Source organism: Pleurodeles waltl, chromosome 4_1 (genome assembly GCF_031143425.1).
Source record: "Pleurodeles waltl isolate 20211129_DDA chromosome 4_1, aPleWal1.hap1.20221129, whole genome shotgun sequence".
Classification (NCBI taxonomy): Eukaryota; Metazoa; Chordata; class Amphibia; order Caudata; family Salamandridae; genus Pleurodeles; species Pleurodeles waltl.
The window spans coordinates 271,710,676-271,737,336 of NC_090442.1; the positions used below are offsets into that span (position 1 = coordinate 271,710,676).

General features: G+C 44.8%; 1 protein-coding gene across 1 annotated transcript in view; it reads left to right on the top strand.

The window, feature by feature from the left end:
* Positions 1 to 26,661, top strand: part of EFCAB6 (EF-hand calcium binding domain 6) — a 469,029-nt gene that overhangs the window by 83,290 nt on the left and 359,078 nt on the right. The window contains exon 5 of the mRNA XM_069228294.1: positions 10,526 to 10,586. Coding sequence (XP_069084395.1) covers positions 10,526 to 10,586 — 61 coding nt within the window. The remainder of the gene's footprint in view (positions 1 to 10,525; positions 10,587 to 26,661) is intronic.

A 26,661-nucleotide genomic window follows, 5' to 3' on the forward strand; every position in this document is an offset into this window, starting at 1 on the left:
CAACCCCCGTTTTGCTTAACTAAGAGGCAATGTGTAATGTATTTTTGCAGCACTTCAAACAGTAACAGTGAAAGCACACCACAAAATGATCCCACAATAGTTAGACAAATACAGTAATTTTTTATAACTAAAACAAGACCAAAATGACCAAACTCCAATTGGTAGAATTGGGTTGCTGGTTGACTGGGGTGTGAGCCCTTTTCAAGCAGCAACCACAGTTCTTGTCAGGATAAGACACGGGCATAGCCCAAATTAACCTGTGCTCAACCCCGATAACGTGACACAGAGCAGTCAAGCTTAACTTAGAGGCAACACTTCAAACAGCAGGCCAGCTACAGGGACCCAGTTAGACCTGCAGAACAGAGTACCTTAAATCCTGGTTATGGAGAGTTGCGTGGATCTGCGTCAAAGATGCACTATGTAGCCGGAGCAATGTGTCAGTTCCAAGATGTGGCGAGGCTGTGATGCAAGGTCCTGTTGCATCGTTATCAAGGACCCTGTTGATGGGGCTTGTGATGCAAAGTCCTGCATCGGAGATGCGGCGCGCATCTGGCGATTCATCGCTTCCAAGGAGCTGCGATGCATAGTCTGGCATTGTCGTTCAGGCTGCCATCGGCAAGAGATGTGAGGACCTGTGTTCCAAGAACTGTGGTGGGTGATGCAGGTCTTTGTGATGGGTCCAGTCCACGTAGCAGCAACAAAGCATCAGTTCTACTTGGGGATGCACTGCTTAGGAGAGAAGATGAAATGATTCCACTGGCAAGCTCCTTAGTCCCACTTTCAAGGGTCCACAACTTGGGTGGCACCACTTGGTAGGGTAGACTGACAGATGGCAGAGTCCAGGTTCAGGTGAAAGGAGTTTGGAAGCCTGCTAAATCTCCGAGACATCAAATCAGAAGGGCAGCCAACTAGCCCTTGGAGTCACTCTGGGTTCTGGGTTCTGGGTTCAGGAGATGCAGGTTCAGTCCTTCAGTCACAGGCAAGAGAGAAGCAGGTCAGCACAGCAAAGCAGGAATCCAACAGAGAGCAGATCAGAAGAATGACAGCCCTTCAACAGCACAGCAGTCCTTCTTCCTCAGGTCCAGAAGTGTACTTAAGTGGTAGTGTGTGAGGTCCAGTATTTATATCCTGGTGCCTTGGTTCTGGAAGGTGGGGGAAACCTCTAAACAGTGACTTTGAAATGCAAGGAATTTCCTGCCTCCCCTGCACTGGCTCCAAGCTGGCTGGGGTGACAATACAGGGTTGTAATGTGCTTTGTATGTGGACAGGACACAGCCTATTCCGATGTAAGTAAGACTGTGTCCAGCTCTTTCCTCCCATCTTGCCAGTGCAGCTGTCTCGAGGAATGCACATAGTCCTACTGTCAGCTACACCCAGTCAAGTGACCAGAGATAGGCTGCAGACACCAGATGGCTAAGGTAAGAAAATCCCAATATTCTAAAAGTGGCATTTTCAGAATTTCAATTTAAAATCCGACTTCTCCAAAAGTTAGAATTTTGAATTGTTATTCCAGAGATACCAAACTTGAAGGGTTTATCTCTTACCATTTTGGCTTATGAACTTTAAAATGGCAACTCCATTGTTTATCTATTGGAAAGGTATGCCAAGCGGTAAAAATAATTTTCACAACTTAAAACTACATGTTCTACTTTTTAAATATACTGCACACTACCCTCAGGACTGTCTAGGACCTATACTAGGGGTGACGTATATGTATTAAAAGTTTTGGACCTGGCAAACGTTTTATTTTGCCAGGTCAAAATAGCAGTTTCAAACTGCACACAAAGGCTGCACTTGCAGGGCTGAGACATGTTTAAAGGGGCTAATTAAGTGGGTGACACAATCAGTGCTGCAAGCCCTTTTGCACCATTCATTTTACAGGCCCTAAGCACATGTAGTGCCACTTTACTAGAGACATGAAGTAAATTAAATATGCTAATTGGGGATTAGCTAATGTTTAAGGAGTGAGCGCATGCACTTCAGCACTGGTTAGCAGTGGTAAAGTGCACAAAGTCCTAAAGCCAGCAAAAATGAGGTCAGCAAAAATGGAGGAGGAAGGCAAAATGTTTGGGAGAAGAGCACCCTAAGGCTGACAGTTCTAACAGCTTTTATGAGTCATCTGCTAAAGTCTTGCATAACACGTATGTCCTGATTGGCAATATGTGCCTTCAAAATGGTAAATGGCCGGCCCTTGTTAACAGAATAGTTAAATGGCTATCCAATGTATTAAGTACATTAAACTGCAAGACTAATGTGCAAGTTGTGCACATTTGAAGGAAACAAGACTTGTGTATTTCTCAGCTTCATCAGTGAGGAGTAACCAGGAAGGCCACCATCTTTAAAGGTAAAGAAAGGCCATAATGTCTCACACAACTCCTATTACCCCAGAGACAAAATGCAAGAGCTGCACAGCAAGTCAGTCCTCTTTCCCAGGAAGAGAATATACCCTTGTTCTCATACATAGAGCTGCTTTGACGAGGCCTGATTAAAGCAGAAAGTTTAGATTTCAGACATGGCCATTCAAAAATGGCTTTTGCAATGTGATCTGCGATATGCATGTATACTATGCTGCTTACTATGTTCATTTCTCTATTATTGAAGGATTGCAGGCACACTAATTGGAATAAGAGGCTGCTGCAGTTTAGGTATCTGCGTCCAGCAATTGGTGAGGTATTTGCTGGAAGAGACACCATCGACTCCATGTGCTCTTCTGAATGCCTGGCTTAGTTACCAGCAATTTTCATTACACTGATTCCATATTGCTCATCTCATTACTTTCTTATTGTAATTGTAGTGCGGAAACTCAGCAAAGTCACCCTTCTGAACATCTCTTAAAAAGTAACTCCCTTCCCCTTTAACTATTAAAGGGAGTGGACCTTCTACTCATTCTGTTTTAACAGGCCTCCACAAACACTCCCAAATAATAATGGAGGGAGGGGGGAACATAAGTAATAGAAAGAGGAATACCAAGTTGGAGTAATGAAGGACACCAGTCATTAACCCAGGCATTACCTCTTCACCCATTACTCGTCCAGTTCCTTACTTTTTTGTCGGAATACCAAAATATCATAAAATGACAGTTGACAGAATGAATGCACTAATCATTTTAATAAACTAAAAAACAAACAGGATTCTTCCATACAAGGAAAATTGAAGTGCTTTATTTGTTTATATTTAAGAACAGAGGTAGCAAATTCCGGTTTTAACTGCTTGACCAAATGTAACCTGTAATGATCAACAAAAGTGAACTGAAATGCCCAGTTTGCTGCAGCACAAATATCAGTGAAAGAGACACCACCCCATTCCGCTGGTAGAAAAAGCCTGGACCCACATGGGCACCTTATTATCATCTTTACTGTAAAATATAGAAATTACCTCCCTGATCCTAATCCAGTAGAATAATGTGGAAAGGGAAGATCTTTTTCCCTTATTTTCCTCTAATAGTCTGAGAAAAAATAACAAAAAGGGAATCATCCTTTCTGAATTCTGCTAACCTGGACAAATACATTTTTACTGCTCTCACCGTGTCCAAAACAGACTGTGAGACAGAGGAGGATGGAAGAGCAGGTTAGATATCTCTATTTCTGTGGCAGAATCTAATCAAGCATCTAGGGGTTTGTCTACATGGAAGGATACAAGTTTCTCTCCTTTTCTCTGTTCCCCTAAATCAACATTGTCAACAGTCGGCAGTCTCTTGTGATTTATGAAATTTTGAATTTATTTTTGGAATAAACCATGAGTCAAGTTTCAAAACAATATAGTCATCAAAACTCCCTCGATAAGGTGGATAACAGACTAAGGCAGAGAGTATACCCATTCTTTTAGTTGTGACTATAGCCAGAAGAAAAATCACTTTAAAGTCAAGAACTTCAAGGAAGATTCAGCCAAAGACTTGAAGGGAGGATGCTGTATAATCTGTAAAACCTGAAGAAGATCCCAAGCTGGAAAGGTATTTCTTATTTTTGGTCTCAAAACTCCTAAAAAGTCCTATTTCCAAATTTTCAAATTTGGACAGAGTTTCAAGTAGTGCGAAAGCTTTTATCACTGTCCACTGAACCCTAATGTAGCAGAAAATCAACCTTTATCAAAACCATCTTGCAAAAACCGCAATGTTAGATCTGGGGAACATAAAAAATTAGAGAAACCTTTATCCTTGCACTATCTATAAAAAGAAACCCAAAGATGTATATGCCTTCATTGTAGACAACCTCCTAACTGCCTGAATAGATTCCTCCATGGAACTAGAGAGGCCTAACTTTCTAAGACCCTCCCTCTCAATCTGCAAGCTGCTAATCTCACCCTCTGAAGACTTGATGGGGTAACAGAGGAGAAGGAAGGAGAGAGCCTGAAGAGAAAGGCAGCAACCATACCTCTGATATTAACAGTTCCTTCAACAGAGGAAACCGTTGTCTCAGAAACTAAAAGGGACAATCCTTCCTTTCCTTGTGAATTGTCAGTAACAGACAAGGAATCAGAGGTATCGGAGGCTTGGCATATAGGAGTTCCTTCAGTCAAATGCATGTGATTACATAAACATTCACTCCTTGCTGGTTCTTGAATCGAGAAAAGAAGGCAAGCAGTAGGGCATTGTGGCAGTTGCCAAATAGATCTACCTTTTGTTGATTGCCAAACAGCTGACGAATTATTAGAAACACCTCAGTTGTTATTCTTAGATTGTTTGTTTGTTATGTGTTTGTTATTATACTGTCCCTCCCCTGAATACAAATTGCCCTCAGCTATGTTAAATTCTTCATTACCCAGTATCTTCAAAACCAAACTATTCAAGGAGGTAAGCCCTGTCCCAAAATGTCTGTTCAGGTACAACATTGCTACTGCATTGTATGTTCTCACCGCACGTTATTTTTAAAGAACCTTTCTTAAAATCCTTCAAACCTGTATTGAGCTCCCTCCATTTGTAAGAATGGACACTGATGAGCTCTCCAAAACCCCTGTACAGAGAATGAGTTCAGCACTGCTACCTAACGTCTGATGATGGTGGCATCTGTTGTTACTATAACTGGGGGATGCGAAGAAAGAGATACCCCTCTCTCCAAATTGTTAAGTTCCAGAAACGAAAGAGATGATCCCCTGCCGAGGCTCTGTTTTCCATGGGAGGCTGGTGTTTACTTTTCTTTCTCTGACTGCAATGTTACAGAATTTATGTGACAGTCTTGCTGCTTGAAAGGAAAGGCTTTGGGATTGTGACACTAGTATAGGAACATTTAAGTTGTTTGATATTGGAAACTAATGTTGCAGAATATGGAACACCAAAGGACTCAAATACCAACAAGCTGAAGAAACCACAAACAGAGCGAGTGCCTGAAAAACAACAATACAAAATCAAAGTTCCTTGAATAGTGAAATAAATATACAATTTAAATTGTAGGAATAACTTTAGAAACACTCACCATGTCTCCCTGAACACAAACAAAATCCCTTGCTGAAGTCTCATCCACTCCTGGAGGAGTCACAATTCTCTGAACCAACTTGATTCTTCTTTCCATGAGGAGACACACACAAGACCTGCCTCTGTTCGAAACTAGGTTCCAATGTAAACCAAGATGTGAGTGGATTTCAAATTTGACTTCTTCAAATTGATCTAAACACAAAATCCTTCAATGTTTGCACCACTTGAGCAATGTTCAAGTGCAATATCTGTGGTGAATTTGAGACCATGAGGAGATCATGCAGTTAGAGATGAATCTGTGTGTTCTTCTCATGCAGAATTGCAATCAGTGAAGCTAACACTTTGGTGAACAACCTGAGGGGTGCTTTCAGCCCAACCAGCAGGACTTGGAATCATCAGTGTGTGTTGTCCACTGCACACCAGAAAATCTTTTGATGGTCTCTGAAAATAGGGATATGCAGGTAGACATCCTGAAGGTACAGAATGCCAGAAAATCCCCCTGATAAATCAATGGGATCACTTGTAAAGTATTACTTTTTAAATTAATTGTTTTCAAGAATTTGTTTAGCTCTACAATTAGGTGATAATCTTCAATGTTTTTTTTCACTAAGAATACTGGCGAATACCAACCCTGACCCCTGTCGCAAGAAGGATGAGAATCACAGCTCTCTTCTGGACTAAGGTCATCACGTTCTGAAGCAGGGCCTGCGCCTGAATGACTGGGAAGGGAAGTCAACAGTAATCAATCTCCTGATAGGAGGGCTTGAAACTCTAAGCAATAGCCTAGGGAGACAACCTGAAGAACCCAATCAATCAGAATCTGCCATGTACTGAGCAAGTGAGCCAGTCTCCCAGAAACGGTCACCTCTGTCCTCCCATCCTGGCATATGCAGGAACACTGATTGTTCTTTGAACACTGGGAATTCTTGGAATTATCTCCTGAAGATTTGGACTGAAAGCAATTTCTGTTATTAGAAGGATCAAATCTTCCTTCCCTCCCTTAGAGTGCTCTTAATGCTTCTTATTTCCCGAATTAGACTTTGATCTGAATCTCAAAGGAAGCCTATGATTTCTACTCTTAAAAGACTATCTCTTGACCAGCTCTTCTCCAAACAGTTTATCACCTGAAAATGACATCTTTAGCTGACATGTCTTCTAAGAGTCAGCCTTCTAGCTTCTTAAATACCGCTGCCTTTTTACCACTACCATTCCACTTCCTGCCAGAGCTGACACCTTTACATTGTCAAATGTTATGTCAGACAGACATTTTGCTGAGACACCATGACTGCAAATAGCAAGGACACTTCCTTCTTGTTGGACCTGGCCCTTTTACAGGGTCATTTTCCAGACTTTTTGCTTTTGCCTCCTTATTTTTCTGACCTTTGTTGGCTGACGTTTTGACTCTGAGCACTTTTTCACTGCTAACCAGTGCTAAAGTGCATGTGCTCTCTCTTACAAATTTGGTATGATTGGATTATACCTGATTGACATATTTAATTTACTGATAAGTCCCTTGTAAAGTGGTATCCCTATACCCAGGGCCTGTAAATGAAATGCTACTAGTGGGCCTGCAGCGCTGCTTGTGCCACCCACTGAAGTAGCCTGTCAAACCTATTTAAGGCCGGCTAGCGCAGAGCCTGTGTGCGCAGTTTCCTGCCACAGGGACCTGGCATCTAAATGTACTTGCCAGGCCCAGAACTCCCTTTTTACTACATGTAAGTCACCCCTAAGGTACGCCCTAGCTAGCCCTTTGGGCAGGGTGCCATGTATGTAGAAGGCAGGACATGTGCCATGTTGCGTGGCCTGTCCTGGTAGTGACAAACAGCCTAACTTGGTGTCTCACTACTGTGAGTGCTGCCCTCTCATAGGATTGCATTGGAAATGCCCTGCCTTAGGTGTAAGGGGTATTGACTGATTTATGAGGGGTAGCGTAGGCATGTTTGGTATGGTTGTGACAGTGGTAAGAAATGCTACTTACTGGTGTAGGGGTATTTTTTATTACCATCACAGAAATGCCAGTTCTAGAAAGTGTGCATTTATCTGTGCTTATAACTTTGGTGTTTTGCAGCTTGTCTCCAATCAACGTCTGGGCCGACTGACAGTTGGGCTTTGTGCATACTTCTCAGACAGCCTGAACACAGGAAGGGTGGAGGTGACACAGAGGTGCATCTACATATTGTAAAGCCTTCCTGGGCTGAGAAAAGGGAGAGGCGGGGCACACCTGCATTTGTAAAGACTGTGCCCTGGCCTCACACAATTGGGTCGTTAACCCCCCACTGATGTTTGGAGCCTATGCTGAAAGGAGAGAGGGGGCACTCCCAGAACCAGTTGTAACTGGCTGGAACCTCCTCTCCCTACCATTGTAAAACACTGTAAGAACTGACTATAAGTACAGGGGAATTTTCCCCACAATTTGAACACTCTTGGAAATTGAACCTGGACACAAGACGCTGCTGAATGGACTCACCAGGAAACCCCCTTGGACTGCTGCTGCTGTGCTGACCTGTGACCTGCCTGGTCACAAGGAGGAACTGCCATCATCTGCACCCCTTGTGCTGGCCTGTAGCTGGACCCACCAGCCTTGTGCTCCTTCCTGCTTCATGGTTCCCAGGGGCAGGGTGCCGTGGCCCCTGACCCCTGTAACTTTTCCCTGCACGAGGAGTGCTGCCTTGGTATGCCATTTGCGCTGAGAGAGCACTCTTCTGTGCTGTTCTGGGCTGTTGGAGGCCCGGGGAGACCCAAGAAAATCGCAGGTCCCTAAAAGGGGCCTGTTGTAACACGGACACGTGGCGCCCCCCCCCCCACCCTTCAAAAGCAGTTTTGGCTGACGTGGGCCCCCCTTGTGAGGACCGGTGGAGGCCTAGGGGGGTCCCCAGTGTTTACGGTCCCCAGAGGGACCCGTTCATGGACAAGAGGAGGTGCATGTCGCCCTCCTCTGACCCCAGGAGATCAGGGAGGCCCCTGTTTTGCGCAGAGGAGCGCCGGGGGGCCCATTGTTCGTTCTCGGCACTGGAAGTGCCTCTTCATCTCTCACAGGTATTCCCTAAAGGACCAGTATATAGAACCTAAGTTCTTACTATAGACTTTGTGCATTTATATATTGCCTACCTGCGTTTTATGTTTTTACATATATGTGCTAATGTTCCTTTTCTAGGCATGTCTGGCTGATATATGACTTGTGATATGTTCTCTAATGTTCCTTTTATGGGTATTTAGGAATTGTTCATGACAAGTGCATATACCTCTTATTATAATTTCTGACTACTGCTTATGTTGCAGAATCCTGAGTACTTACGTGTTCTAATGTGACAACTGCAGTATTAGTAACTTGTGTAACCTTCTGACAACTGACAAGGGTATTACTTACGTGTAATGTTGGTCTAATTATTTTTTGTGCAATACAGATTATTTTTACATAGCTCAGTGCTGTGTTTACTTTGTGGTGTACATTTTTCGTCACGTGTGTTGTGTGTTGTGCAAATGCTTAACACATTGCCTCCAGGTTAAGCCTGACTGCTCGTGCCAAGCTACCAAGGGGGTGAGCAGGGGTTATCTTGGACGTGTACTCCCAAACCCTGACTACAGTGGGTAGGTTCTGCCTGGCTGAGGTGCATACCCTAGTGAACCAGAAACCCCATTTCTATCACTTATCTATCTGTATAGCCAAGAATAAGCACTGCAAGTCTTTAACCAAAGATTATTACGTATATACAGATTACATCCCAGCCCTTAATCTCACAGTCAACCCAGAATAAACTCTCTGTAGTAACAATTCCACCCTTTTATCGACTGGATCCGGAATAACCACTTTATCTGAAAACATATTGGCTGCTTGGCCTGTCAAGTAACAGAGTAATCGCTCTATGGATAACTTCTGAGTAAGATCCATTTGTCCCTTGGCTAAATGATACGCCCTTCCCAAAAATCTGGGAGTCAATATTTTCTCTGTTTGCAAGAGCTCCTGAACAGCCTCCCTGAGTCTCCTGTTGCTTATGGAAGGCCTCTGAGATGGATCTGATCATCTTTTGGAGCTGTGCTTCGGAGGCCTTGTGGAATCCTTCTGTAAATGCCCCTTAGCAAGATATGAAGAACCTCTTCCCCCAGAAGGGGGGGGGAGCCCGGTCTCTTCGCGTGTCGCTATGCCCCCCCCCCGTACTGAGTGCTAGAACAGTTTCAGAGAAAAAAGAGGCACCATGTATACCTCTCTGAAGGACCCGAAGAATATCCCAAAAATAAAACCTAATTAAGGTTCTCTCAGTTGAAATCGTAAACAGCATAAATGTATTTATCACCTTCAGAAGCATACGAGGGAGGTAATAAAATAAAGTGTTGACCTAAAAAAAAACAGGCAGAAAAAGGGCAGGTAATTCAGGACCACTTTCCTTTAGTCACACATAATACTTATCCAGTGTGGTCTAAATATGCGAATTAAACAGTACAGCTGGCAGGTATCATTATACCATGCCATACTTTATTTAAACTAAGGTGTCCTCAACTGTTATTAAAAATCGTGAGGCATGTATATTTATAACGCACAAACCCTCATCGGTTCTTGTCTGCAGAGATGCATTCACATTTCCAACCTGTAGCAAATGACGAATGTGTGCAGTTTCTTCAAGAAAAGCTTAAGACCCATGAACGGGTAGTTAGAACACCCACTGTTATCATCGCCATCATTATTAAGGGTACTATGATGATTATTATTTTGGAACGTTTATTACATGTGTACCTAAACCCGTAACAGGTAAGCACTCTGAAAGGACGGCAGCGGTGATGAAATGCAGAACTTCCTCAGCACATCTCAGCCTCCCACAAACTTCCCACCTCTGCTCTCATTAACACAATATTTTAAACCATCTAAGAGGAGAAACAGCTGACGATTTCATTGTACTTTTTGGTGGCCTATATTTAGCCAGTAAAGCGGCTCATTAGATTTGATTAAGCGTTGTGCAGGTGTATGCGCGCGTGTGTGTGGGTGCGCGCGCGTGTGTGTGCGCGTGTGTTCATTCAGATGTTAGCACCACGTTTCAAATGATCTGTTATAGCACAGATATAGTATTATATGTTTCTTTTGCATGATAACAGTTTAATTGGATGTATCATTCTTTTATTTTTTAGCTGGAGTTCTGCTAATCAAAACATGACACTAAATCAATTGGAGTACAAATTAAAAACCAAGGTAAATTTTCAATCTAATCCAAAACAATCTTCAATAATATTAGCTTCCTGTTGTAAATCTAGTCCATATTCTACTGTGGTGCCCCTGAAGATCTAGCTGTTGGGACAGATGTGTTAAGAAACTGCACAAGATCGGCCACACTGGACAGATGCTGTCTGTTGTTTCTGCTTCAGTGATTGTGATAACCAGGAAAGATTAGCAACAACATATATAAATGTATTCTTGTATGGTGAACATAGATTTGTTAAGAATTTCATCAGCGAGGAGCCGCTTTATCTGACCTTAAGGAGCGCACCACAGACATGAAAGACACATGGGGCCAGTTCACAAAGGCATTTGTAGGTATGTGAAGAACCTCCGAAAAAATCCTTTGTCAATTGGCATGAAATAGATAAACTCCCCTTTTAAAAATAGCACAAGGATGGCGCATTCCTTTCTCTTTGCACTAACTGTGTATGAATATTCCCTGAATATTCCAATTTTAGATGTTCTGGGGGCAATTCAGAAATGCATTTATGAATAGGTGAAGTAGTATTATAGGAGTACTACTTCACCTTTTCATAAATATCTTTGTGAATCATCTTGAGATGCCCAACTTCCAATTATCTAAAGTCTAAAAGTGACCGGTCCTTTCTATTTCCACTAATAGTACATGAGTATGCCCTGAATATTCAACTGTAGATGTTTATAGGATCTATTCATATAGGCATGTCTGAGTATGTGAAGTAGTACTGCACGCATGAGTACAACTTCATGTTCTCATAAACACCTTGGTGAATTTCTCCCATGATACCTTTGGGTAACTAGGACAGCAAAGCATTTCAATACACTGTTTTGATGACTTTGCAGTTTTGTTTAAAACCTACTAGAGAATTAAACTCATGATTGTACACACCAAGAGGAAAGGTAAAAGTACCAAGTAGTTTTCTATAAGAATTACCAGTATAATAAGAAAATCTTGGCCAGATTTACAATAAACTGGTGCAGCGCGGTGCTGCCCCAAAATGAGCAGCACCGCTCAAGCCAGTTTGGAAACGCAGGGATACGGTGTATTTACATAATACGGCACACCCCTACGGTTCCCCCTGCGCCAGTGGTAAAGTTGCGCCAATCTAGCCACCCTTGTGCCATACTGCAAGGATGGCTGCGTTGAGGGGGAAGTTCTTTTTGTGCAGGAAGGGACACTTTCCTGCACAAAAACAATCTTCTATGGCAATTTGCTCTTTCTATGTATGCAGAATGTATATCAGAATGCAGCACACATAGAAAGAGCAAACAATGAGGAGAAATGAAAGCATTTCTCCTTGTTGCACCATGCTAACGCCACCCCTTGGGTGGCGGTGCCTTAGATTTGCGAAATCTCGTAAATCTGGGGCAGCGTCAAAATATAATGGGTGTTGCTGTGAAGCGTCCACAGCAACACCCATTGCACACTACTTCCACGCAAAGTGCTGCATGTGAAGGGGCCGTATTTACAAGATGGCTTTAAGTCACAAAAAGTGGCTTACCACCACCTTGTAAATACGGCACACCTCACAGCGCCACCAGAGCGTCACAAAAAGTGACACTCCGGTGGCACTAGTGCCTTGTAAATGTGGCCCATTGTATTCTTCGTTTTTCTTACTTCTTCAGTCGAGTTACACAGGTTTGTATTTACCCTCTTGTGCGGTTACATATTAAGGTATTGTACAGAATGATTTTGTTGCTCAACCAACATGTGTTGCATCCTGTTTAACTCTTACAGTTTATCTCTGCATCCGCTGCCTCATTTTATCAAATTGCTGTTACTGAAATACCAGGCTGCATTTAACTAATCTGCCATTACCTGGTTAGCACATTTAGCAGCTCCACTTCCCCCTCCTTGTAACCAGTGCGAGGTGATTAGCACCTAACTCACTTTACCACACAATACCTGACCTCGACATATAGGCAAACATTGTATTTATGCTGTGCAACCCCTATTAATACTTCGGCCAATCATACAGTACTTCATCAGGCCATTTATATTTACGATAAATAGTATGTTGTTTCCATTATTCTTGGCTCTACATAACTGTCTAAACTATCACGAGGTAGTGGGCCCAGCCCTACTAGGGATTGTCCAGTCATCAAAGTAAACCCCACTACATTTGAGCTAGAGATCAGCCAGCTTTGGAGACCAGAGGCAAAAGGAACTTCACCTCACACTTTAAGACATCACACGTATTGCGCTATTCCCTTAATGCCTATAAGGACTGTTTTTGTCATTTTCAGTTTTATCATTATGAAGTATTGTAGATAATGTTGTTGTCACTTCATTTGGTAGCACTTAGTCTGATGGGGTTACACTAGTCTAGGCAGCCTGTTTGCTGTCATTCGTGAATAACGCTGTTCACTATTGGGTAAGATGAATATGCTGACTGAAAACTGAAGCTCCAGTAGATGACCAATGCCTGCAGTTAGATACACAATTTTCAAATTAGCTATCTGAAGTTTTACATATCAGTGGACCAAACACAAATTGTCCTGACCACAGTTACACATTGCTTTATGGATCTGCCATTTTTAGGACAAAACCTGCCAGGCAGCAGAGCTGTCTTGTTGAAAAGACATTGGGGACATTGTGAAAGCTTCCCTAGGAATGCATTCCGACCACTGCTTACCATTGGCTGTATGATTTCTAACTCACATTTGTTTTCTCTCTAATTTGTTTTGTGCTTTCTAGCATGGCTTTGTCCTTCTTGTGGTGCATAGCCTGTTTAGCACAGCTCTTGACTGGCTCCTTGTAATCCTTCACGAGAGCTCTCTTTCTGGGAACTCTTTCATTTGTAAGGCACTCCACAAGTGTGCATTAGTTTTCAGTGGTCTCACTTATGTTTGTTCATGGCAGTAAACGTGCTGTATTTCCTTGACAAGGTTTCCTGCCTCTGTCACTACCAATTGATCAGTCTCTGCGCTTGAAAACAATGTTCTGTCTACAAGCTTGTTTATTTTAGCCACTGCTCTTTACTACTAGCAAATGTAAACAATCCTCTTCCTTAATTTTATGCCCATGCCGTAGGCACTCAAAGTAAAGCAGTGGGGGTGCTAAACCTCCCCAAAATACCCATGCTGGAGTTCACAATAAACATGCCTTTACATTTTGTTTTTATCTCGTTTCATTTGCTCTGCATTCAAAGACAGGTAAAATGTTAGGCTCTGTCTTCATTGGAGGCTGCTGTTTACTTTTCTTTCTCTGACTACGAAGTGAAAGGATTTTCGTGAGAGTCTTGCTAAATATCTTGGGTTGAAAGGAAAGTGTTTGGGAACTGATTATTTTTACTAGCCCACAACACAATTTAAATGTCGGTAAATTAACTGTACAAATATTTCAGAATATACCAGAATCAGGATAGCACAATCGAAGCACATTTTTGGAAACAAATATTTTAATAGAATCAAAACAAATCAATACACTAGGCGATGCTGATTTCAACACATTATAATTTGTGTGCTGTATATTTGTATCAGTAAAAATGTAAGTCTGGGCAAATGTAATAGTAATTTTAATTGAAAATGTGTTGTCTGTAATGGTAATGTGCTACCACACTTTGCGTAGTCCCTCCACCCCTCTCCATTCTAACCCACTCCACTCTAACCCATTCCACTCTGTGCCCCTCTACTCTACGGCACATTACTACACTTTGTGCCACTCCACTCAATGACACTCTAATCTACACCACTTCACTCTACGCCATTTCACTCTACTCTGCTGTATGCTACTTCACTCTATGCCACTCTGCTCCACTGTACGACACTCCACTCTATGTCACTCTACACTATGCCATTCCACTCTACGCCACTCCATGACACTTTACACAATTCTATGGAATTCCACTCTATTCCACTCCACTCTGCTCCAATTTACTCTGTGACACTATACTCAAATGTAAGCCACTCCAAGCCATGACACTGCACTCTGTGACACTCTAGAGCATTCCAATCAATGCCACTCCATTCAACAACACACTACTTCACTCTTCTTAACTTCACTCTATGTCACTATACTCAACTGTATGCCAGTCTACTCTGACACTCTATGCCACTCCACTCTACAACACTTCACTGCTCTTCACTCCACTCCGTGCCATTCTACTCTACTCCACTGTATACCAATCCATTCTATGACATTCCACTATACAATACTCCACCCCATTCTATGCCATTCCACTTTACTCCACTCTATTACTCTCCATTCCACTCTACACCAGTCCACTCCACTCTAGGACACTTTACTCCACTCTATGCCACTCAATTCCATGCCTGCCACTCTGACACTCTACTCCAGACCACTCCACTCTAGGACACTCTATGCTACTCAACTCTACGACACTCTACTTCCCTCCACACCACTTTAAACCACTCTTTACCACTCCACTCTATGAATCTCTAAGAAACTCTATGCCACTCTACTCTACGCCACTGTACTCCATTCCACTCTGCTCCACTCTATGCCACTCCACTCTATGACAGTCTACTCTACAACACTCTATGCCACTCCGCTCCGACTCTCCACTCTACATTGAAATCTGTGCCACTCTACTCCACTCTACATCACTTTACTCCACTCTGTGGCACTCTGCTCTACTACATGACACTCTATTCCCCAACATTCCACTCCACTCTGCAACTCCCCACTCTACACCACACTCTACGGCATTCTTCTCCACTCTATGCCACTCCACTCTGCAACACTCTATGCCACTCCATGCCATGCCACTCCACTCTACATCACTTCACACCACTTTACTCCACTCTCTGCCACTCTTCTCCATCCTATGCTACTGGATGACATTCCACACTACAACACTCCACTATGCAACACTTCAATCTATGCCACTCCACTTTATGACACTCCCCTCTATGACACTCTTCACTACTCCGCAGCACTTTACTGACACTCTATGCTACTCCACTATGACATTGTACTCCACTCTATGCCATTCAACAACAGTACTCCACTCTACATCACTCCACGTGTTTCTACTCCACTCAATGCCATGCCACTCAATGCCACTCTACGGTACTCTACACTACTCTATTCTACATGACTCCACTTCACTCCACTTTATGTCACTCCACTCTTGGATGCTCTAGTCTATGACTCACTACTCCACTCCACAGCACTAGTCCATTCAAGTCTACAACACTCTACACCACTCCACTCTACACCACTGTATGCCACTCCGTTCTAGGCCACTCCACTCCACAACAGTACTCCACTCTACTCTGCACCACTCCATTCTACAACACTCCACTCCACACCACTCTACTCCACTCTACGCTACTCTACTCCACGCTTTGCCACTCCATGACACTCTACTACACTCTGTGCCACTTCACTCTGTGACACTCTACGCCACTCCACTCTATGATACTCTACTCCATTCTATGCCATTTGACTGCACTACTCCACTCTATGACACTCCACAGATTTCTACTTCACTCTACACCACCACATGCCGCTCTACTCCACTCTATGCCACTCTACAATACTCTACACCACTCTACTCTATGCCACTCCACTCTAGGACACTCCGAATCACTCTACAAAACCCCATTCTACAAGACTATCTACTCCATTCTAAAACACTCAACATAATTCCAGCACTATGGATTTCATTTGTGGACAACATTGAGATTTTTTACCACGAGCTGAATGTGGAAAAAGACAGATTCCTCCTGTTTTGCATTTTAATGAAAATTGTTGAACACCTACACTGATTATAATCAAGACACTGACTTTAGTTTTCAGACACGATAAACAATGTTGGTGAGGGCAGTCATATTGAAGCCAGTTTGGACACTAGCCTAATTGAATTAATAGGATTATTTACCAAAGACACTGAGGTTTGTGCTAGATTTGGAGCGAAGGATGAATTGAGTGATTTATTCTATGTAATTAAGTGGGTACCCCAGTGGTTTGACCTGTTGTGTATTATTTCTTATATATGTTTTAATTATATATATGAGATTTTAGTTGCTTGAAGGTTCAGTGTGTCTAGCAGAATTACAAGTTTGGGGATGCGTTGGCAGCTGCTGGAACGTAGATATCCTACACATGCAATACTTTGTTGGAGACCCTTAAGTCCCAAAATCGCCCTCAGGTCTTGAGCCTAAGCATTCTGTGGCCCTCTATTTCCATTCTAGAGACTGGCAGGCTCCAGTGTAAAATCTGATGGGAGACTTGCTGCTGTAACAACTTACTGTGTGATATATCTGTTGCTGGGCAGAACAGTGCTGCTACTGAAGAGGTACGGAGGGAGGTATCGATGGACAGCATTGAGGAATCTGGCAGACAAGTAATAGACTCTGCATGGTCAATTTCAGGGTAGCTGAGGGCAGTGTTTTCAGGTCCAAACTCTATACCGAGGGGAAGTGCAGTGCCTCTCCCCTGGAAATATACACAGACTGTTCCTTTTGCCAGTGCTCAGTTTGAGTTTTCTCCCCTTCTCGCTTAAGGTCTGGAGCTGGGCCGTTCTGCACAGGTCCAGAGCAGTGTGCAAATTGAGGATATAAGAGGGTGAACGCTTCCATTATCCATAAAATTGGTATATCTTGGGCATCAGTAGCGCATGCTTCCTCCAAATGTGCATTATGTGTGCAACTGTCTACTACACACTTCATAAAGTATCACATGGCATCAGCATTGAAGGGCAAGCTCCCCTTATATACACACAGGAAACCGTTATCACGTGGATATAAGCACTGCAAAATTTCCCTTCTACAACAAACGTATTGCATGGTGATTAGAAGTGCAAATTCCTTCCCACCTAAAGATGTACTGCGTGAACGTCAGCACTGCAGACTTCCCTCACACACACACAAGCAGAATCAAAGGGACGCAAGCAGTGTAAGTGTCCCTAACACACACACAACAAGATGGTACCAAATAGGCACCAGAAGTACACGCTTCCCTCAAACTCACGAAAAGTGTAGTGCATTCAAAAGCAGTGCACACTTCCATCAAGTACACATAAAAGATACGGCATGGAGAGCAGCAGTGCAGGATCTCACCAGCATCACAAAATGGGTATTGAGCAAGCAGCATTAGGCAAAATACATTCACACACACAGCCGATGTGACGTGCAACAGCAGTGCAAGCAGCCTCCATTCATAGCAGAGGCTCAACATCTGTTTAGAATTCACAGTGAGAAAGCGAACAGCAGCAGTAATGCAGCTTTAGTAACAGAGGAGAATTCCATGTCACAGCACCTCACGCTCAAAGTGGCCAGGGGTGTCAGGTGGTCCCAATGTGACAGTGGGACACATAGTAGCCTCAAGCAGTGGTACAAGATACTCGTAGTAACCTTGCATAGTATGTCACTTGTAGGAGCTCGAATGAGCCATAGGGTGGAGAGCCACAAGGCTTGGCCAGAGGCTGGTGCTCGTTCCACGAGGAGCTGGGTTCTGCTGTGTTTGGAGGAGGAGGGTGGCACTGGTTGGTGTCTTATGAGATGATGTGCGTATTAAGGAGGCACCGACTGAGTGGCTGTCAGTTGGGGGGGCACACTGTAGAAGCTACTGCAGGACAGTCACAATTCAGTTAGTATAAGCCTGCTTGGGGAAGATCCTACTGACTAGACAGATCACATTCAAACGAGAACCTGGGGTCTACCATATGTGGACATACTCAGGAGCACAGGGGGAAGCCATTACCTACCCCGGATAGCAGCTTACTCACTGACAGGCAGGGACGTAATAATGCTTCCTAATCTTTATATTTACTTACTAGCCAATTCGAGAACACATGCTAAACAGTATATGTTCTCTACCTGACTGGTTGCGAGTCCCCGCATGCCACTACCTGGCCCTGCTTGCTTCAATTATGGGACGCTGAAGGAGGTATTTTCATCCTGAACACACATCCAGAGGTCTCTGCTCTGGTTGCAGTACAGTTTAAAAACCAACATCCTGCAGTAAAGGAGGACGAGGAAGAACTCACGACGGGAATGACAACTAGAAAGAAGATGACATGGGCACGAGATAAAATGTGAGAGAGCAGGATAGGAACGTACAGAACATAGAAGAAAAGGAATCGCAGCATTTAAAAGAGGAAAATGATAACATGAATAAATGCAACTAAACCTATTGTTAGCTTTAAGAAAGTAACATAGCAATTACTATGAAACAATAAAATGATATCACATATAATCTTTAAAATACTTTAGATAATAGGTGTTCCTGGACCTTCAATGCAGATTTCCTGGAAAACACAATAATTCAGATAAACAGGTCCACATTTGGTAGGTATTGTTATAGTATCAACACTAACAGATTTTTCATTATGAGAGCTATTATCATTTGCAAAATAGGATTAAGATCCACAATAAGTTGATTGGCAGAATCTAAATTATGAGAACTCAATTCTGTTTTCACTTGATCAATCTCAGTACGCCCAAAATGAGCAACTATGTTCAGATTCCACTAATTACCACCTTAAGTTAGACTTTACAACTCAAAGTATTCGATTTGAAAAAAAGTTTATTTCTATTTGTGCCAACCATAAAAGTATAACGTAAACAATATGTTCAGAATATACAATTCGCTCCAATAGTTAAACATGAGCAGGCAATAATCTATCTTTATCAAAGTGCAGGTTAACAAACAATTGCAAAGTATAAGTAGCAAAAAGTACTGGCATAAGCACAATTTCATAAAGGACTATTGGAGCCATAGTGTTGGTTATATGTTTTGTAACAACCAGGAGCTGCATTTAGATGGCACTTGAGGCTGCCTAGGGCTTTCGTGGATAGATCTAATTAATCCAAGCCCCCAGTTTATTTATTTATTACTGGTCGTAATGCCACAGCTTCCATCACAATGCATTGTGGACATCTTAAAAGGAACTAAGTTAAAAACCCAAGATTAGAAATAGGCATAAAGTAGCACCAAGTACCAAGATGCTCCATCCGCGTCACAGCATGTATTTCTTTTTGCATTTGAAAGGGGATACTCGATTTCAATAAAAAGGACTAAAACATATAACAAAAAGAGCTGCCCTCATTATAATTTAAAAACTAAAGTGCACACAATAACATATAAGATGTAGATCTGATGTGACATAATCTGTAGGCTAGGCCAAGGAGCAAGTGTTCAATGTAACAGCACATCAGTCAATCACAATGCAATAGCTGGCAAAAAAGTAAGAATCGATGCCTATTGTGGGTTGCTGTCTAAGTATTATGGCCTAACTAGCCATGCACCGTGTAAAAAACTGGAGACTGAGAGCACAATATTTAGACTTGTGTCTGCTCTACAAACCCTCAAAGCGGCCCAGAAATGCCTAAGGCCCAGAGACAAGCATAAAGGCGTTATTCATTTTCGTTTGCAAAGAGTGATATGCGGGGCAGACAAAAAGGAAATGCTCGACATTTTCTTGACCCGATTTACAAACCGGGCAGGTGACAAAATTAGACTTTGAATTAGACTTTGAATTCCACCAACATCTCATAAAGGAGGCCCGAGGGAGCGTGCCCAGCCTTAATGGGGTGTAAGGGTTTCTAGCAAGGGGAGGTAAGAACAGATCTAGGCCTTCTTCGAAATAGCGGTTGACCGTCATATTGTAGCAGTCAGTTAAAGTTCCCCAGGATGAGCGATCTGCTCTCTTATTCAAAATGTCTCCCAAAACAGTGTTCAGACAATTTGGCATGACCTAAAGGTAATAGAAGATGGGTTCTCCCTTAATTCTCCTAGGGCTAGATTACTTGGCAAATCTTTCCTATACTTTAACCAGGGGATCGTTAGCGCCTGGGGTCTACTGATCACATCTTAGAGCCTTGCTTTGTATTTAGCTAGTTCTTCAGTGGACCACTGATTCAGTACAGAATAGGCTTTAAACTGGCATGATCACTGATCTCCTGTATGCCTAAGTCCAGACGTAAGGGCAAAAGAGGAGTACTTTGCAGAAGCTTAAGCAGAGAACGAATAAAAGAGCTCTCTTGGCGGTAAAAGAGTATCAACTCCACAGTGGCCCCACAGTTCGGATCCATAAATAGCAGCACTAACAGCCTGGGGTCTATAGACCTCTAAGGCATGGGAGACTGGATGGTTCATGCAGTCCCTAAAGAACTTGATAATAGCAGATGACCTATGCTTTAAGCAAAGCTGCTTTTCTCAATGTACTCTCCCCTTCTGCACTTGTCAGACAATCTTATAGCAAGATAATCAAAGTTGTTGACTCTTTCTGTGATGTTAATGCCCACCTTTATTGTACATCTATGTGCTTTATTGACATTGAAAGTCATTAATTTAGTTTTCATTGCATTTATTTCGTGCCCATTTGTTACACAAAACTGATTAATTCTCTTGATGAAAGTGAGAAGGCCTTTCTGTAGTTTTTAGATCAGGAGAGTGTCTTCAGCAAATAGAAGTGCTGGGACTTTCTGTCCTGCCAGCCTAGGGGAGTCGTTCTCTGATTTGGACAGAAATTCCATACAACCATTGATGAATAGTAAAAATAGTGTTAGTGCCAAGACACAGCCTTGCCACACCTCTCTTCTGATATCCACTTTCTCTGAAAGCTCGCCATTGAGACCACAGCAAGCCGGTGCCTAATTGTCAGTTAGACACCTAATAAACACCTAATAATATTTACAATATTAAGCAGCAGACCAGTGTCACCAAGGACCTGCCAAAGCTTGGCCCTGGGGACCATGTTGCATGCCACTTGCAGATCTACAAAAGCAACATATAGTCTGCCCTTCCCAATTTTCACAGACTCCAACCGAATCAATTCAAATAGAAAAGCTTGATCTATCGCAAGGTTCTGCAAAGTCGGTCCTGGAGAGCCGGGTCCATGCCAGATTTTTAGCATATCCACATTTAGAAAAATGTAGATTTCTGAAACATCTTTTTTCTAAATGTGGATATGCTAAAAACCTGGCATGGACCTGGCTCTCCAGGACCGACTTTGCAGAACCCTGATCTATCGTATTTGTTTTGGGTCTAAAACCAGCTTGAAGATGGCTTATTATCGAGTTCTCAGACATCCAGGTTGTGAGCTTATCTAAGACCTGGTTGCAAAATATTATTTTCAATTGTCTATTAAACTGATGGGTCCATAGTTCCCTGAGTCGTTAAGTGATCCTGTCTTGAAGATGGGAACTATCGCAGCCCCCTTGCATGTGTTTGGGTTAGAGCTTTCCCTTAGAATTGCATTGTTTGAGGTGTTGATGTATTGAAGGCCTGGGACCTTCCCAGCTTTTTGGACCTTAAGGGCTGCAGTGGTATCCGCTTCAGAGAAGCTAAGAGCTTGGTTAGTGCTGGTGGTTGTGCAAACAGAGTTGCTCGTTAGAGGTGATCCAAAACAACTATGCTACCTGTTTTGAGTAAAGTTATCTAAAATGGGCCTCCACTTGCTACCTAGCATATTCACCCCAGGTGTTTTGTGCCCCCTCTTTCCACTATGAGTAATCAAATGGTAGAACTGCTCGCAATTGTTACTCTTGGCTGCTTGCACCAATTTATCCATGATGGAAGTGTTTTCACTGCTCCTTTCTATAATGTTGCCTAGCTGCCTTCATTGTTCCCCTTTCCCCTGATTTGATGGCATGTATGAGGCCACGCTTGCTTGCACAACAATTGGAATCCAACCATTTGTGGTATTTTTGTTCTCTAACTTTCACAGATCTAGGTTTGGCAAAGAAATTGCCAATTTCAACCAAAAGTGCATTGTGCAATTTAAGAATATTATGTGGGGAACTTGGATTGCCTGAAACTGATCAAGAGCTCTGCGGCTACTAGTAGAGATATGATTCTGATGGATACAACTACCTGTGGATTCCTCACCTAATGAATACTCCCATGGCGCCAGCATTCGACGGAAATCTTCTTACTAGTCTCTGCACGTCGACGAGGACGTCACTCTAGCCCACGCGACGCCGTCTGACGTCATACAGGCAATAAGAGGTCCTCGCCGACGTGCCGATGACAGTTCCCTTTTTTCCGTGCATTCGAAACGGTTATCTTCGAGGGAGCTACTGTTACCTTCGTGGTTACAGTGTATTGTCTGCTGCGTAGTCTTCTCTGCGGTTATAATGTCTCAGAGGAAGTCGGGTTTCAAGCCCTGTCGAGAGTGTGGGGGCAAGATGTCAGTTACAGATCCTCACTCCGACTGTCTATGGTGTTTGAGCTCCGACCACGACGTCTCGACTTGCGATTCATGTCAACACATGAATCCGAAGGCCCTCAAAGAGCGTGAGGCCAAGTTATTCATGGCAAAGTCTAAGAAGAAGGAGAAACATCATAAGAAGTCTTCTTCGCCAAGGTCGCACCGGCGTCATCGAGACTCCCGGCGCCGTAGAGACTCACGACGTCATTCCAGCAAGGAGTCTCGTTCGAGGTCACCTTCGGCTCGGCGTCGGAGGACTTGGGAGGTCAGCCCCACGGTCACGCCGCATCCATCGACGCCGTTGCCCTCTCCGGCGTCACCGACTTCGCCTGGTCAGGCGTCGGTGATTGAGGTGGTGCAGCCTCTTGTGTTTTCTCCGGCGTCGCAGACGTCGAGGCCGGCGTCGGGGTCGCCCTCGATCCAGGCACCCCAGTATCCGGCTTTTCCCACTCCTGGAGCCGATAGTACCACGTTTCTTAATGCGATGTATACCATCTTTCAGCAGATGGCTCCAGGAGCTGCTCCGGCTGGTCCTTCGGGGCCCTTGGCCTTTTCGTTGGGTGATCCTGCGCCTCTTCGGCCGGCACCCTTTATGCCCTTTCTCCCTTTTGGGAATGTGGGCTCGGCGCCGGTGCCGGCGTCGGTGGCCGCTCCGGTGGCTTCGGATGTTTCGGCCCCGGAGGTTGCCCTTCCGTCGAAGTCAGGATTTTGCCCTGTGACTCCGGTTGGTCCATCGGCTCCAAGACCTCGTCCTCCGGCTCCTACCTCGGCGCCGAAGCTGCCTGTGGCGCCAGACGCGGCGTCAGATGCTTCTGGAGATAGGCGCCGTTCTTCAACGTCGGCGGAGGCCATGTCGACTCCGCGTATCGAGGAGAGACTTCATTCGAGGAGGCGTGCTCTCCGTCTTTTAGAAGAGCAGGAGTACCAGCGAGTCTTAGAGGAGGGAGAGATTGAGGACTCTGGAGACGGACTACATGGTCTGGATACAGCCAGTGGGCTGGACACTTCCCCTGAGTGGGACCTTTCATCTCCAGGGGAATATACGGAGGAGGCTGCTTCCTTTCATGCTGTGGTGAGGAAGGCAGCAAGCTTTTTGGATCTGCCTTTGCCGGTGGCAGAGGCGAAGCAGAATTTGCTGATAGAGGTTTTGCATCCGGCCTCTGCTGCAGCTGAGCCTCTCTTGCCATTTAATGAGGCTTTGCTGGATCCGGTGTTGGAGGTGTGGAAGAAGCCGGTGTCTTCCTCGGCCGTTCATAGGGCTGTGGCCAGGAGGTATCGAGCTGCACCATCTGACCCTGGCTTTCTCTCTAGACACCCTACGCCGGAGAGCTTGGTGGTGCAAGCCTCCTGTTCCTCAAAGTCAGCGCCTGGTTCCTTCCCGACGGTGCCTGGAGACAGAGACTCCAAGAAACTGGATGCGCAGTCCAAGAAAATATTTTCGTCATGCAGTTTGGCGTTGAAGGCCACCAACGCAACGTGCATTCTGGGGAGGTACATCCATGCTCTGATGGATGATATTTCGTCTTCATTTACGGAGCTTCCCCAGGGTCTCTTGGATGTGGTCTCGGACGCCCAGGCTGCCGCGACCCAGATTATCCAGTCTGGGCTGGACACGACCGACTCGGTGGCCAGGGCGATGGGCACGGCTGTGGTGGCAAGAAGACAGGCCTGGCTCCGAAACTCAGGGTTTTCTGCGTATGTGCAGTCGACCCTGCTGGACCTCCCGTTTGATGGGGACAGACTGTTTGGAGCCAAGGCAGATTCGGCCTTGGAACGATTTAAGGAGAGCAGAGCCACAGCCAAATCGTTAGGACTGCAAGCTCCTTCTTCCTCTGCCTCTTCTAGATTTTTCAGGAGGTTTCGGGGATTTGGGCGTGGTTCTTCTTCCTCTTCCTTTCGGGGGAGGTTCCAGCAACCCGCCTCTTCCCTCCCCTATAGGTCATTTAGAGGGAGGGGGGGGGTGGGGCCCGTACCAGAGGTGCCTCTCAACAGCACTCTGCCTCTTCCTCATCCTCTGGAGGGTTGCAGCAGGGGAAGCAGCCTTAGGCTTCCACCGTTTCCCACTCACTCCTCTCCTGTAGGGGGAAGATTACAGCATTTTCTCCACAAGTGGAAGTCTATTACAACGGACACTTGGGTTCTCGGCATTGTGGGGAAAGGCTACGCCCTTCCCTTTCGGGAGTTCCCGCCCCTCATCCCGCCCCGCCCATCTTATTGTTCAGAAGAACACCTCCTGTTGCTAGAACAGGAGGTTCAAGTCCTCCTTTCAAAGGGCGCGGTAGAGTTGGTCCCAGAGCAGGAAAGGGGTCGAGGTTGTTACTCAAGATACTTCCTGATTCCCAAAAAGGATGGTCGGTTGAGACCAATCCTGGATCTGAGGATCTTGAATTGGTTCCTCAAACAGGAAAAGTTCAAGATGCTGACCCTAGCTCAGGTACTTTTGGCGTTGAACAAGGAAGATTGGATGGTGTCTGTCGACTTGCAGGATGCTTACTTTCATATCCCGATACTCAAGTCGCACAGGAAGTATCTCCGGTTTGTGGTAGGGTCGCAGCACTATCAGTTTGCGGTCCTCCCGTTTGGTCTTACTTCAGCACCTCGAGTCTTCACAAAGGTGATGTCAGTGGTTGCGGCGGAGCTCAGAAGGAAGGGGATAGCAGTATTCCCTTACTTGGACGACTGGTTGATCAAAGCCAAGTCCCCGGAGCTTGTGTCGCATCATCTGCAGTCAACAACCCAGTTGTTGTTCGACCTGGGCTTTTCGGTGAACGTGCCCAAATCTCACCTGGAGCCCTCTCAGCGCCTCCTGTTCATAGGGGCAGTACTGGATACAACATTGAGTCGAGCCTTTCCTCCGCCTCAGCGGATTCAAGATATTCAGGAATTGGTTCAAATGTTTCGAAATGGAGCGGTAGTTCCAGTCCTCAAGGTCCTTCGTCTGCTCGGTCTGTTCGCCTCCTGCATTCTGTTGGTCACGCATGCTCGCTGGCACATGAGGGCTCTTCAGTGGTGCCTCCGAAGGCAGTGGTCTCAACACAAGGGAGATTTAGAAGGTACTGTCAAGATCTCCAGAGATGCTGCTGTGGAATTGAAGTGGTGGATTGCGGGCAACAATCTTTCACAGGGAAAGCCGTTCGCGCAGTCGCCACCAGTGGCCACGGTCATAACGGATGCTTCCACCCTAGGATGGGGAGCTCATCTGGGGGATCTGGAGATCAAAGGGCTTTGGTCTCCAGAGGAACAGGTGTTTCATATCAATCTGTTGGAGTTACGGGCTGTACGTCTGGCTCTCAAGGCCTTCCTCCCATCCCTTCGTGGTCAGTCGGTACAGGTCCTGACGGACAATACTACCACGATGTGGTACATAAACAAACAGGGAGGAGTAGGGTCGTACCTTCTCTGCAGAGAAGCTCTTCGGCTATGGTCCTGGGCAAAGGACCATCAGATTTGCTTAGTGGCAAATCATCTGGCCGGGGTCTTGAATGTACGTGCGGACAGTCTCAGTCGCCAATTCTCGGCAGACCACGAGTGGCGTCTCCATCCAGATCAGGTCTGTCTAATCTTCCAGATATGGGGGTTTCCTCGGATAGATCTGTTTGCCACTCTAGAGAACGCGCATTGCCCGTTATTCTGCAGCCTCCAGTATCCGATGCAGGGAGCGTTGGGGGACGCGTTTCAGATAACCTGGTGCGACCAGTTGCTTTACGCGTTTCCCCCCATACCCTTGATTCCTCGAGTGTTGAGGAAAATTCGCCAAGACCGGGCCCAAGTCATCTTAATAGCTCCGGATTGGCCAAGGAGGGTATGGTACTCCGACCTTCTCCAACTCTCACTCTGCCCTCCGCTCCGTCTCCCTCTCAGGGCAGACCTCCTCTCGCAGTCGCAGGGGCAGGTTTTACACCCCAACCTCCAGAGTCTGCACCTACATGTTTGGAGATTGAACG